Raw genomic sequence first — 14,537 nt, forward strand, 5'->3', positions numbered from 1 at the left:
AAAAGCGGAAAGTGTCGTCCCTGATTAGCCTGTGCGGACTGCACAGGCTAATATTTGACGATACTTTACGCATATGCATTAAGACCAGTTTTCTCAGAACGCGACCCATATACTAACCAAACTTACGCCACTCATGTTTCTTTTTATTCAATGTTCATAGACCGAAACTCTGCACACATTCTTACAATGAAAATCGTGCAATGCCAATTTAACAGTATACTTTCCACACATTACCGTTACGTAAAGCTGTTACATATAATGGTGTAAAACATGCATCTGAACTCTCTAAAAGGTAAACATTATTTTTTGCAAACGTATCAGGGGGGTAATAACGTGACGATGAAGATTGCGACGTCCAAGCCGAGACATTAAATTTTCGCCGTTTTATACCCTTTATTTCTTTTATTTTTATGCCCCCGAAGGAGGGCATATAGTGATCGGACCGTCCGTCTGCCCGTCTGTCTGTCTTTCCGTCACACTTTGCATTTAGGTTTCGCATTTAGCTTTCGAAAAATGCTCTTAACTTCTATGTCGCTTTAGATAGCAACTTGATGTTTGCCATGCATTTGTATCCCATGGAGCTGCACATTTTGAGTTATGAAAGGTCCAGGTCAAGGTCATTCTTCAAGGTCAAAGGTCAAATATACGGCTTCAAAGCGGCGCCGAAGGGGGAATTGTGTTTCTGACGAACACATCTCTTGTTTTAAATGCCGCTCACTTTCCAGTCATTTCAGAAAGAAAGTATTTCCGTTAATTTCGTATAAATATTCGCTCTATATCTCGACTTTATTATTAGCGGGATCACAACATTACAGCTTCCTGCTTCGACACGGACTTCGCCATCTTGATCGTCGCGTGATTAACTAATCTGGGTACACTGTCCACATAACATACAGGGTGCTGAATCAATAGGGTTTTCAGGAGTTTACACACGGGCTATACAGAAAACACACTGCAACGAATTTTAATTTTGTATCATATCTCAAGTTATTGAAATACATTTGCAATAAAATCCTTAGTCCATAAAAGACAGTGTTTCTTGCAGTTTGTGCCGATATCTTAAAGTATAAAAATAAATCTTTGAATACGTCTGAAATCGGTGCAAACATTTCACGCTGCGTGAAGCATAACCGTGCAGTGCATAAGGAATTTTTTAACAAGACCACAGGCTTATTAAATAAATTAATTTTGATGTATTTCACATTGCCATAAGCAGCATAAAAATATGTCTTTTATGCACTAGTTGACATTCTGAAGAAAAAATGTTTGAAAAAGTTACTTGAAAAACAAGCACCACTTACCGATGTATGTACATCCATTAAAGCGGGTAAATACGATCTTGTCAAATATTTATTTATTAAAATAAAATGTGTAAAAAACTTATTATATATACATTTCAATATAACTAAAATAAAAGTTAAGAAGAACATGTGTCGAAAAATGCGAAATTAGCCATATATTTCATTCTGAAATCGAAAAAGGCTGTATAGCCGAATTCGCCAGCATGTGTATAATGCATGTACGATGTGAATCTAAATTTAGTTTAACGGTTCATTTGAAATTCCTGCAGCACGAACACTTACTAAAAAGACGAATGCATCGGTTATTGTAGGCAAATATGTACGCATTATCTTCGTCACATTCGGCTCGGGGCGCTAATTTGTATTTGCTGCATTTTATGAAATTCGTCTTAAATGTATCATTTTTCTTGCATATTGTGTGTTATGATAACATACTGGTATCAATATATTACAATTTAACACATATAAAAATCGTATATACCCGCTTTAACGTTTAATTGGGAACCCCACAAAGTCACGCGAGCATGCACCATGTATATATATTTGTTAACACTCCCCAGTGTCCACCACTTACGTGTCCTTACAGAATTTAGTAGAAAATGCAATGTACATGTATTTTAACACATAATAAGTATTATCTAATACTAAATGATGTTTATTTCGTTTCAGGACATGCGTGTGAATAGGGAATTGTGTAATAAGAAGGGTATGTACTGTTTGGTAATCGCTGTTATTGAATACGATATTTTGTGTTTCGTATATGGATGGGTTTCTTTATCATTTTTGTATTCATTCAACGTTCAAACACGGGAAAAAAGTTTTCGCTTTGAGCGTTTCTTTTTTTTAATAAACATGCTATTAATTTTTGGGGAACATACAATACACACTACACCATATTTAGTGGGTTTTTTTTAATAATCAATAAATAATTATACATCTAGTCTAAAGGTATAAAGAACTTTTATCAAGCGGTTTATCCAACGACTGATCAAATAAAAATCTTGAGGAAGGGTTGATTTTTACACAATGCTGTATTTTTTGTATACCTAACACATTGAAAAACGCGGTTTATTTAATTTAAATGTGTTGGTCGCGAACGTTATTGACCTTTATAACACTGAATTCAGCTGTATTTGTCTTCAAATCTTATTTCTTTCATTGAAAAATGATCAATTTACATGCATCTTTTTTAACATGTTAAATAAACATTCAATAACGTGTGAACCATTGATTTGTTGAATACCTCTCTTAACTCTGTAAATAACGAAATAAACATTACCTTTGCAGTTTTAAATACAAGTGCTCATCTTTGGAATCAACGCGTCACTCTATTTTTTCTTTTTTTGACCATCTTTCATACAATATTGTCCATTAAAGGAACTGGCTTCTAAAGAGGTCGCTCAAACAATGCTGTCAGCAGCGTTGTTTTGAAATAGTGTACGTGATAATCTTTATAAAATTAATAAGGCTGTAAAAGAAATTTGAAATAAAAATTGTAAGGTGGGGGTAGACTAGTCAAATTGTAAGGTGGGGTAGACTAGTCAAATTGTAAGGTGGGGGTAGACTAGTCAAATTGTAAGGTGGGGGTAGTCTAGTCTGAACGTCGAATTATCTTTCAGAGAGAATGTATCAAACGATGTAAGAGGTTTCAGTTTGAAACTTTGTGGGTAGGTAGATCTCATCACGGGTCTGTTAATTGCTAACGAACCATAACTATATTTTCCATAGTTTTTGTTATAGCCATTACTCTTTGTTATTTTGTACATGTTTATCTCGAAAACTCAAATTGATATCAACTTAAAGCATAATAATAAAACCTTCTGTTTCCATAATATTCGAGCTATTGCCCTTTTTTTATATTTGTTCTAACATTTTGTCTGGATGTTATCTAAAAAACTAACAGAGGTATCAACTTGAAACTGAATAGAAAGGTTAACCCATTTATGCCTTGTGGACTCTCTCATCCTTCTAAATTGGATCAATTTATTTCCAAAATTAGGGATGTCTAGAATATTTATTTCTATATTTAGAATATTTCTTACAGAAATTCCTTTAAGCAAACAGCGCAGACCCTGATGAGACCCTCACACGTTAAAATCCATCACGCATAATTTCCTTACTCGGTCGCTAAATCTTCAGGTGAAGAAATAATGGACTTTTGAAAACAGTTCATAACGCAGTTTTGCTTTAACTATGAGAAAAACAAATACTACTGAAATATAATAGTGTCATAATAACAAGGAAATCGTATACTTATCTAACCTCAAAGGTTTGCCGTACTCGGTCAGCCCGTCTGGAAATCGTTCCTGAAAGCCTAAATTTGCTATAAATAGCACAGTTTGACTTCACATGGATCTTACGCCATAGGCGGTTAGCGTTGCTATAGTTCGGCCTTTGCATCTCCTAGTTTGGTCAGGAGATACCTAATAAGACAACAAAGCCTCGTGGGATTTTATAGCGGACAGCGTAGGTCCTGACCACACTTCGCCATTGAATAGGCTGGACATGAGCTACGCCGGCCGAAACGCCATAAAACCCATGTTTGCATTACGCGATAGTGTGAATAGAATGTGTTGAACAAAAACTGTGTATTACTAAAATATTAACGTACCATGTATTTCGACGGTGAAGAAATAAACTCATAATAAGGCTTGTAAGGACACATATATGATCTCCAGTTGTATAATTGTAATCTACGACCATAAGTGAGTGGTTTGAATATACGTGCACTTAGTAACACACATTTCATGCAGTGGATATGCGACTAACAAGTGAAAAACAACAACAACAACAAGAAACCCCCCTTTTCAATTAAATTACATGTATTTAGAAAAGTAAATTTTCTGACTTTATTTCCAAGTCAGGATAGTGCCGAATATCATTTTAGAAGATATTTGTTGTGAATATTAACGTTTTAACGATTATGAAGTATAAGTGGGTTGCAGTGATCAAGGTTTCACTTTTTTGTCGTTATCTATGTTATAGTTATAGTTATTGTTGAACTGATAGTCAACGTTTTATAAATTGACAACTGAGAGCAAACTTAACACTGTACTATTTTGATGTTATTACCCTTGCCATTAATGAAAAGTCGGATAATTATGTCAATTCTACCTATTAAATTACTACAGCTTATTTCAAGCTTTTAACCTAAATTCTGGCTTTTCGAACCACAAAAGCTAAACAAATGCACAACTACTATAAAAGCTTAAACCCACTACCTAGACAAATGATGAATGTATCTGACAGGCTTTAGTAGGAGAAATTCTGGAAACCCGAACATGTTTTCAACGCGCACTACAATAACTCTTACATAATACATGTACAAGTACCTCCTGTGCCAGAATACACATGAGCTGCGTTCTGAGAAAACTGGGCTTAATGCATGTGCGTTAAGTGTCGTCCCAGATTAGCATTTGCAGTCCGCACAGGCTAATCAGGGACGACACCTTCCGTCTTAACTTGATTTTCGGTAAGGAGGGACTTCCTTGAAACTAAAAATACCATAAAAGCGGAAAGAGTTGTCCCTGATTAGCCTGTTCGGACTGCACAGGCTAATCTGGGACGACACTTTACGCACATGCATTAAGCAAAGTTTTTTCAGAACGCGGCTCAAATGATGTCGTACCATAGTGATAAGGGCATTCGCGGATTGAGATTTCCAAAGTTCGAGTCTTATTGAGTATAACAATATCGGTTCTCAACAAAGCAACTTGTTAAATTGAGGGCTTCCAATTGCACCCTGTGAAGCGCCCAGCAGACACTTTACTCTGATTTAGTCGTGACAAGACTTACTCGTGTTTACCATTTTTTAAGTCGTGATTATTGATTGGAGCAAGTTACTGTAAGTGTATAATTTATTTCTTATATATACTTAAACATAATGACACAATGAAATAAAGTTTTCATCGATAGTTTGATATTTCGGGCTTTTAGTATCAGTATGTAGAAATCAAAATTCAAATATTAAATAATAAAATAAAACTACTTATATCAGTCATCATGATCTCATTTCTTAGGTTCCTACCTTTCTCGTTGTATCCACAAATGTATTTACATTTTCACACGGCATTAATAAAAAGAATCGTCCAGGTTTTAATATATCACATCAAACATTGAACTCAACAGTTTATCGTGGAGATTTAACTATGTTGATTTGCTAACATAAGCGAAACATTAATTCACTTCATGCGGTACTACTTTTGATACAACGTAGCAGTTTAAGGAAACCAGTCGTTTCATTTGACTTAGTTTGTACTTTAAAAACGAATGCACTTTCAAATAAACTTTTAATTAAGGTGTTAACAGGCACTATTTGCAGCAAGTTGCACACATGAAATGAATTTTCGGTTACATATTTATAAAAAGTTTAACGGTATTCCATTTCTTAAATATTTCGCATTCCCTGCCTGGTGTCTTTAATCATTATTTTAAATATATATAAATAGAGCTATATGGAGACTACAAAGAACAATTTGGACTACTTATTATAACATACCACTCACTAAATCGCATTGGTTTGATTTGAAAACACAGATCGAAACAGTGATACTGAGGATTGTTCGTGTGTTTGTTTATAAGATTATAAAATCAAGGACAGTAATAAATATAGTACGTTGTGGCGATTTTCACTCCAACATCGTTTTACGTGCCTTACTTCCGTTAATTGACATAGCGTTATTTGTTTCTTTTTGGGGATAAATGCAGCGTCCTCAGATTTGTGGTTTCTAATTAGATTTCATTATTGAAAATACATCTAGAAAATTATCGATGAGTATGGTGTTCATATTCAATTATATTACACGTGTTAATTTAGATCGGAACTATATTTGGCTGTTGAATAATTATGTTGCAGCTGTATCATGCAAATGACGTCTTTTAGCCATCACAACGTCACCTTCCACTTCATTTTTTGTACCATCTAGTCCTCCGCGCATTGGCACCGTTGCCTCATCACGTACACCTCTGATGATTCGGGATTCAGAACATCTTCACACCGTTCGTGACCCTTTGTAAACGAGAATTGAATAAGTATCTTGAATGAGTTGAAGTTAGACACTGCACTTAAAATGGTCATTATTATAGAAACATATATTCAAGTTATAATATTAAAATGTTTAAGTTATTTGCGTTTTCTTAAACGTTGATATACTCGACAGGTGTGCAAGATTGTGAATGGTACCGCGGACAGATTGGAAAAAAAGAAGCCATAGAGGAACTAAAAAGTAAACCGGTAAGAGATACGAACGAGAGTTATGTATTGAAAGCAATATTTATACCCAAGTATTTAAAAACTTTTATTTGAATCACGCTTGTTGGCATGTACCTCATACTATACGTGTGTATTCATGGCCATGGTTTGTTTTCTTAATATGAAATACAACTTTTATAAACGATATTATTCGTAAGAATATTATTTGCTTATGATGATGAATAGTGGCGTATCATAACATGACAACGAGTTTTTTGTTTTGACAAATACCTCATCGGAAGTTCGAATGTAAAGTCAAATACCTCATCGGAAGTTTGAATGTAAAGTACTTAATTACTCTGTAGTTTTGAGCATTAATTAAGAAGACATCTTGAGATTCTGTGTTGACCACATAGAAGTTTTTCTCTACCCATCAGCTCAATGTTCTTATCGTCGTCAACATAACATCAATGCAAAACAAGATCACGCGTACATATTAAATTTAAATTAAATCCATTCTTGTAAATAAAAAGTCATTATAGGTTGATGCGTTCCAACAAAGATCAAATCGACAGCTGAACGTTCAAGCTCGCTTTTTTGAAGTTCCATCTTTACTGTTCATCTCACTGTGGTGTTTATACTCTAAAGGCATTACATGCCAAAACAATCATCATTTGAGTCAAAATTTATATGAACTGTATGAATGCCTATCTGATAAAACATGTTTCACGACCTCATGTCACTATTTTGTCCACAAAAGACGCGTTCACAAATGTTATATGTGTTCAAATGTATCCGCATTGCACTTGGATCTGGTTACACGTATTTACCTAAGGGGAGCTCATAGAAAATTGTATAATGTTATGACATTTAAAAAGAGAGCGCATTTTATATTCTTGAATAAATAACAATAGCTGGAAATGATTTTGAATTACCAGTTGACAAGCCTGCATATTGAAACACTTTTATATTTAATTTCAAACTGATACGTAATTGTTTGTTCGGATGTGTTTGTATTACAAGCCAGCATTTTATATACATCGCTCTACATATTTTACGATATAGTTTATACAGATGTATTTTTTCTCGGTAGCCCGGAACATTCCTTGGGAGACAGGCTTCAACAAATACTGCTCAACAGGGCGGGTCGCTGCATATGTTCACACTGGTGTTTGTGGACGAACACGGCCGCATCAAGAAACTGATGATAATGAAAACTGGGGACATTAATCATTTCAAGCAATGCAAGGAATGCGAGCTGCAGGTACATGAAAAAATGATATTTGAAAATTTTATGGTTTGATAAATATTGTAATGCTCATTGTATAAAATAAATTCAGAGAGCAGCATATGCAAGTACAAATGCCTGCATTATTGAATAACATAACATATGCTTCGGTCATCTAATGCTTTTATTTATCATCTCAATTAAAAATATTGTTTTGTTCAGGCATTTGAAACTGTATCTGACCTCGTGGCCGAAATTCTAATCCATGGATTTTAAATCACAGACCCCAAAACACATGTATGGACTACAATTCAATTAAAACCTGTGTGGAGTACTACGTGAGGTATACATTCAGACGTATGTTATTAAAGACATTTCGATATTTGCCACGTGTGTTTCAATCATTAAAAATGGTGCAATTAAACAATGAAAAAGTGGTCCCGACCCAAAGAATTGCCGATATTTGGATTCCCGATAGTGGACATGTATGAACCTGATAACTTATGATTCTTGGGTTTACATATAGACTGAATGATTAAGAAGGCAATTGGGAAAACGTTAGTTTTTGGAGTATTGATAATAATGACTTGTTCACTTCGAAGACTTGCTCAATTTACTTAAAGCGCAGACTATTGTGTTAGAGGTTAAATAGCGAACATATTATTAGAACATTCATATAACACGTTGATAGTCTAAACGGAACCATTAAAAAAGATGAATATCTTCATGGAAAACTAGAAGTACGCTGTGTGAATAAGTGCTATTTTTTGCAGTAGGATTGTGTGAATGTTTTTAATATTTTATCACAACTGTGCTCTTCGTGTACATGTTTATTAGAACTGCATTAACAATACTTGCTGCGTGTTTGCAATACATGTTTAAATTACCATACGCATTTTGATATAAATACAATTGCTGATTGGGTTTCGTGTGTTTCAATTCCATCCATATCAGTCATAAACTATTACATTGTTATATTTCATTATCTAAACTGTGTTTCACAAACAAAAACATTTCAAAAACCCGTCAAAGGCCATTTCTGTTTGACAAAAAAAATCATGAAATGTTCGATGTATTTAGGCTAAGAATACATAATTAATATAAATGCTCTGGTTAAAATTATCTTAGTCAAATAAAGTATATGCTTTAAAAGAAAAAAAGTTGAAGGGAAGTTTAAATATAAACAAAGAGTGAATTAAGCTTTACTAGTTGTTGATACATTGTGTGCTTAACACGAGGTCTACACGGCTCACAAATCGTATTACAGAGACTAGCGTTTTTCGCTTAATGTCACATTTAAACATTCTGTAATGGGGAAAGATACCACAGACAGAAACACGGAAACTGATTGAAGTTTGGGTCGCAACCTTAGAACGGTCGATTTATAAAAGAGTGGGATTTTAACCGTTTAAATAAGCTTCATTTTCTATTGATAACCATCAAATCCCGCTATATAAGGATGTTAACAAGAACACAATGATTATATAATTATAACTTTATGAGTCAAATAAGTTTCAAAAGTCTAATGCCCATAATTTGTCTTCTACTAAAATAATGTAAAAATCACACGAAATAACGAACAAACTCATAAGCGTTACCCATGTGTCGTATACAAGAAGAATTTTGTTAAGCTGATCACTTTCTGTAAATTCGACGGAAAGGAAACAAAGGGGAATTAAATGCAACTTATATTTCCCTTTATTTATACGCATATTTTAATTCGGTGTTGTATTAGACGATACGCTTGTTATCATGTTACATTTAGTGTATCACTGATTGTGTAGTATTTTCTTTTTATATTGATCATGATTCTTGTGTAAATTAATATATAAAGCAAATGTTCTGGATAAGATTCGCAATCAATATATTGCAGGTCATTTTAACGAACGCATCATTTACTCTTTTTTCAAAATGTTAGGTCATTAGCCGACAAAGATTATTCCTGGTCTGTCTAACAAGCTATTATTTGTCATGAATACCGTTCAAACCCATCGTGACTTTTCGGGATAAGTTTAAGTTTATTTGTAAGGACATGTTTTCTTTATTCTCGTCTCAATGTCTTTTTTGTGTATTATGTGGATAATGCCGACGTAAGTAATTTTTTTTTCAGCTCAATATTCGTATTATGAACAAAATCAAATTGCAAGCGAGTATACATTGTTTTCGAGTATCTTGAGTGATCACTAAAACGCTGTTCATTTTCAATATCACATCGAACAATACATCTTCAAGTTTGACCCGAGATATGCGTCAGGCTTTATCAGATAATAATTCAGTGTGTCATAGATAATACACGACTGTCAACTTCGCTTATCAGATGACCATTTGATTTTAAAAAGAATAGACAGCATATACACCTCATTGTTAGCACGATTTAAATATGAATGCACATATTCTTGTTGGATTTATATTGTTTCGCGCTATCTTTCGGGTCAGATGCTATACCGACCTTGAAAACTTCATTCGCATTGGTGGCTCACTGGACCCCAACGTTTCTACGGTTGACTACTTCAACGGATCTGTCTATGCAAAGGTTAGCGGACACAGTTTACAGAAACTATTCAATTTCGAAGGCTACAATATAAACAGAAAACTTCTTCAAAACGATTCTACGTTTCTGTCATTGTCTCGTGAATTTGTAGTTTACCGGCATCCAGTTACATCTGAGATATTGCAAGTATTTAGTAATCCTATCAGTGGAAAAGCCAATGAGGTATTTTACGTCGCCAACGATCCGGTAAATGGTATAATAGACAGTGCTCCCAGGTCATTTGTTTTACCAGAAAATCAACCACAAGTGTCCATTTATAATTCTGATTATGTGCTGGAATATCCGAATCCGTTAACACCCGACAAGTACAAGCAATACTCAGCGGGTACAATTTATGACGCGGTTGAGCTATTTGCCTACATTGTAAACATACCTGATCTGCAAACGGACAACAAGAGCATTCCCATGTGTGGTACATGGATGCGGAAGTCCGAGTTCCTGCCGTGGATGGAGTTGTCTACAACGCCGGGTTCGCTCTTCTACACGACGCTCGTCTGGAAATGCATGGATGGCCTTCAGTGCGTGTCATCGGACATTATGAATCTGATAAAGTCAAATTTTTCAAAATATCAAACCGCGCCATCGACGGATGAACAACCGAACGAAACATCTTGGACGGCGTTTAAGAAAACAATTGATCAGCGTCGACTTGCGGGGTTTCCTGACATTATAATTCCGGATGTAAACATTTCGTCAAATGCCAGAGCAATGGTGTATAATATTGACAAACGTGTCAGTAAAATTCTAACAGAAGGAAGTCTTACCATGAGCATAACCGGATCTGCACAGTCTGAGATAGCAGGAATTTCTTCTCATATTTTGTTTGATGCCAATGGAGTCGTACACGTGACATTGCAACCAGAACCACACCGATCTCATGCCGATTATTCTCTCCAATTTATTGGAAATCTGGTTTTGCTAAACCATACAACGGGGGAACCATTGGAAGTGTTTGACAATCCGATCACTGGACAGTCGATAGATACTAGTCATATCTATAATCAATCATTAAATGTAAGTCATTCGTTCAGCAAGGATTCACTGTTCACAATCGACATGCCTTCATTTAAAGCCGTTGGCTTGATCGGAGCAAACTCGCCAGCTGAAGAGCCCAACGGCGCCTGGGAAGTAAACCTGTTCAATTTCATCTTCCCTTACGAAGAACTTTCTAAGGACCCGACTCAAGCACATTTCTACGGCTCTTTCTCCACATTCAAATCATGGCCCGACTGGATGAAAATGCATGGAATAAGCGGGAATGTCGTTTCAAAATTCACAGCCTCCAAGTTTTGAGTGAATCGAGCCTCGCTGAAATAGTACAATGCAAAAGTGTGGATTCAACTCATAAACAAGTTAAAAAGCTATGTTTTAAGTTTATCATATGAATTAAAGTGTATGTACATTACAGACAACGAATGCGTATAAATAATTAACCTACTGTAATGTAGCCCTAAACATGACTTAATTAAAGCCACACACCTTGAAATGAAATACATGTTAATCAATACATATAGATGCAATTTGAAACTGTGCAAAATTGTCATACAATCTATAGCCTAGTTAGCAAGTATTTTATTTATTTTTTTTAATTTTAAAACCGAAAGTAGGATTTCTATAGGTATACGTATATTTCGACAAATGCGATTAGTTTTAAGTTTTAAAGCGAAAATAGACGGATTAATACCTTGTTACCACCAGATATACTCTAATTGGCATAGATAAAATTAAATATATAGCCTAGTTAGCAAGTAATTCATTATTTTTCAAACGGTACCACTTTTAAAACCGAAAGTAGGATTTCTGGACATATACGTCCATTTTGACAAACGCGATTATTTTTAAATTATTAAAGCGCAAAAAGACGGCTTTCTACCTTGTAACCACCAGATATATTCTAATTGGCCTATATAAAATATGTTTCTTGTTTATACTTAAAATTAACTAAGCCATGTAGTTCATTTCAAGGTGTGTGGCTTTAAAAAGAATTGTTGTAAATGTGCATTAATCAGTGTTCGCATCTCCCCATTGCTCCGGGACTCTGTGCCTTCAAATATATAGAACCCAATCGGATATGTTTCAGTCCTTTATTTGCAGCCATTTATATAACTCGATGTTTTTCAGTCATTAAAAGACCTAATTTATAAACAAGTATACCAATAGCAAAAATTGTATTCGCAATTATAAAAACATGCTTGTTGGAAATCAAATTGTTTAGAATCTAATGTCAAATGCAAATATTCAACCGTGTGCATCGCTGCTTATATGTCTGTTTTTTTTCAATAATGCGTGTATTTTAATGTTTTGTTAATAAATTCACAAACAAATGTCTGAAAATACTAGTTTTATGCCACCTGATGTTTATGCAAGCTTAAACTAGTGACCAATCGTCCGTGCTGGTTATCTATGCATGCACTGACGATATAGCATTCCTTTATTCAGCACTTTACTGGGTATAAGGTCATGTATCATCTAAAATGTATGTTTACTTACTTGTGCTCGGATTCATGTAGATTGTTTACACTTAACACATGCAATTGACTAACGTCGCTGTCGTTCTCAAACCTCGTAGCTACAAAATGCCAACTTTTCAGGAGAGAGAAAAAACCGTCTCATTTTTTTATAACGATGTTTTAGAAATTGAAATTCTGTAAAAATACCAAACAAATGAAGCTGCAAAATACGGTATAAGCCGTAGACGCGTAAGTCATACTGATAAGTCATACTGACAGTCAGCCATGGTAGCTACGATATTTTGTCACAATAGTTTTGTCATTTTTATGAGGTACGACAATTCGTCCTGATAGGAAACCTCATAGTTGCAAATAAAAAAAATTATAAAAACGTTTTTGTCAAATTTGTCCAAACGAAACGACGTACCTATAGGTGAAATGACGTCGCTACGACTTTTCGCCGGGAAAAAAGCCAACAATCATTCTACAACATTTTGTCACGTGGCTTTTTCAAGGGCTCTGATTGGCGTAGAGCTACGATATATAGGAAAAGACGAAACAAATATTTTGAAAATTTTGGAGCTACGAGGTTTCAGACCGACAGCGACGCTAAATAATTTGCGATAGTTTTTTTTAATAGACTGAACATAACTCTTTTTTTTACTTAAGCATATGAAGCTCATCGTTATTAAAATATTTATAAAAATAGCAACATGCATTGAAGTACAGCTAAAACATAAATTATTTTAAAGAACGATTAATTTAAATAAACAAGAAATAAACATATTTTGTGAAAATAGTGCGGGAGAATGTCGCATGGTTGATATAAAAACATATTGAATGCCTTCTGTACAGTCCGCGATCTTGAGGTTGTAAGAGTCCGCAAGTCATGTTAAAGATTGGTGTGTATTGAATAAGAATAACATCATTGAATAGCCTTATGGTACTCACTCGTGTTCAAAAAAGCATATGTTATATTCTAAATTAAAACGAGTCGACGAATAAATATAATATACAGAAGTTGTATTTTGGCAACGCCTCTTGAAAAGGTAAATACCCTACTAATGTCCTAGGTTTACCAAAACTCTTCAAATGTAAATATAGTGCAGTAAAGTTAAGACATTTAAAAAGCGATCATAGTTTAAAATCACATTGAATAAGAAAACATCACAGATCAGAATAATGACATCGCATACGAGAGAAAAGACATCACAGAGCAGGAGATATGACATCACAAAGCAGAGTAAGGACACCGCATAAGAGAGTAATGATATCATAGAGTCATAACACCCCATACGAGAGTAATAACATAACAGACCATAGAAATTACATCACAGACCATAGTAATGACCTCACAGAGAAAGTTAATTGCACCACATTACAGAGTAATGATATCATCGAGCAGGGTAAATACATCACAGAGCAGGCTAACGACATAACAGAGTATAGTAATGATATTACAGAACAGATTAATAATATCACAGACCAGATTGATTATTCACAAGCCAGATAAATAATATCACAGGCCAGAGTAATGATATCAAAGGCCAGAGTAATTGAATTACTGAGCCGACTGATTTCACAGGCCAGAGTAATTATATCAAAGGCCAGAGTAATTATATCACAGGCCAGAGTAATTATATCACAGACTAGAGTAATTATATCACAGACTAGAGTAATAATATCACATACCAGAGTAATGATACCATAGGCCAGAGTAATGATATCACAGGCCAGAGTAATGATATCACAGACAAGAGAAATGATATCACAGGCCAGAGTATTGATATCATAGGTCAGAGTAATGATATCACAG

General features: G+C 34.7%; 2 protein-coding genes across 2 annotated transcripts; both read left to right on the plus strand.

The window, feature by feature from the left end:
- Positions 1 to 1,892: 1,892 nt before the first annotated feature.
- On the plus strand, positions 1,893 to 8,544 carry LOC127867789 (phosphatidylinositol 3-kinase regulatory subunit beta-like). The gene is made up of 4 exons (XM_052409243.1): positions 1,893 to 2,007; positions 6,461 to 6,534; positions 7,586 to 7,756; positions 7,943 to 8,544. The coding sequence occupies exons 1-4, from the start codon at positions 1,950 to 1,952 to the stop codon at positions 7,994 to 7,996; spliced, it is 357 nt and encodes a 118-aa protein (XP_052265203.1). The 5' UTR covers positions 1,893 to 1,949; the 3' UTR covers positions 7,997 to 8,544.
- A 1,486-nt stretch (positions 8,545 to 10,030) lies between these two features.
- Positions 10,031 to 12,595, plus strand: LOC127864521 (uncharacterized). Its single transcript, XM_052404179.1, has one exon. It carries the CDS (start codon positions 10,101 to 10,103, stop codon positions 11,562 to 11,564), a length of 1,464 nt encoding a protein of 487 aa, XP_052260139.1. The 5' UTR covers positions 10,031 to 10,100; the 3' UTR covers positions 11,565 to 12,595.
- Positions 12,596 to 14,537: the final 1,942 nt, after the last annotated feature.

Source organism: Dreissena polymorpha, chromosome 1 (assembly GCF_020536995.1).
Source record: "Dreissena polymorpha isolate Duluth1 chromosome 1, UMN_Dpol_1.0, whole genome shotgun sequence".
Classification (NCBI taxonomy): Eukaryota; Metazoa; Mollusca; class Bivalvia; order Myida; family Dreissenidae; genus Dreissena; species Dreissena polymorpha.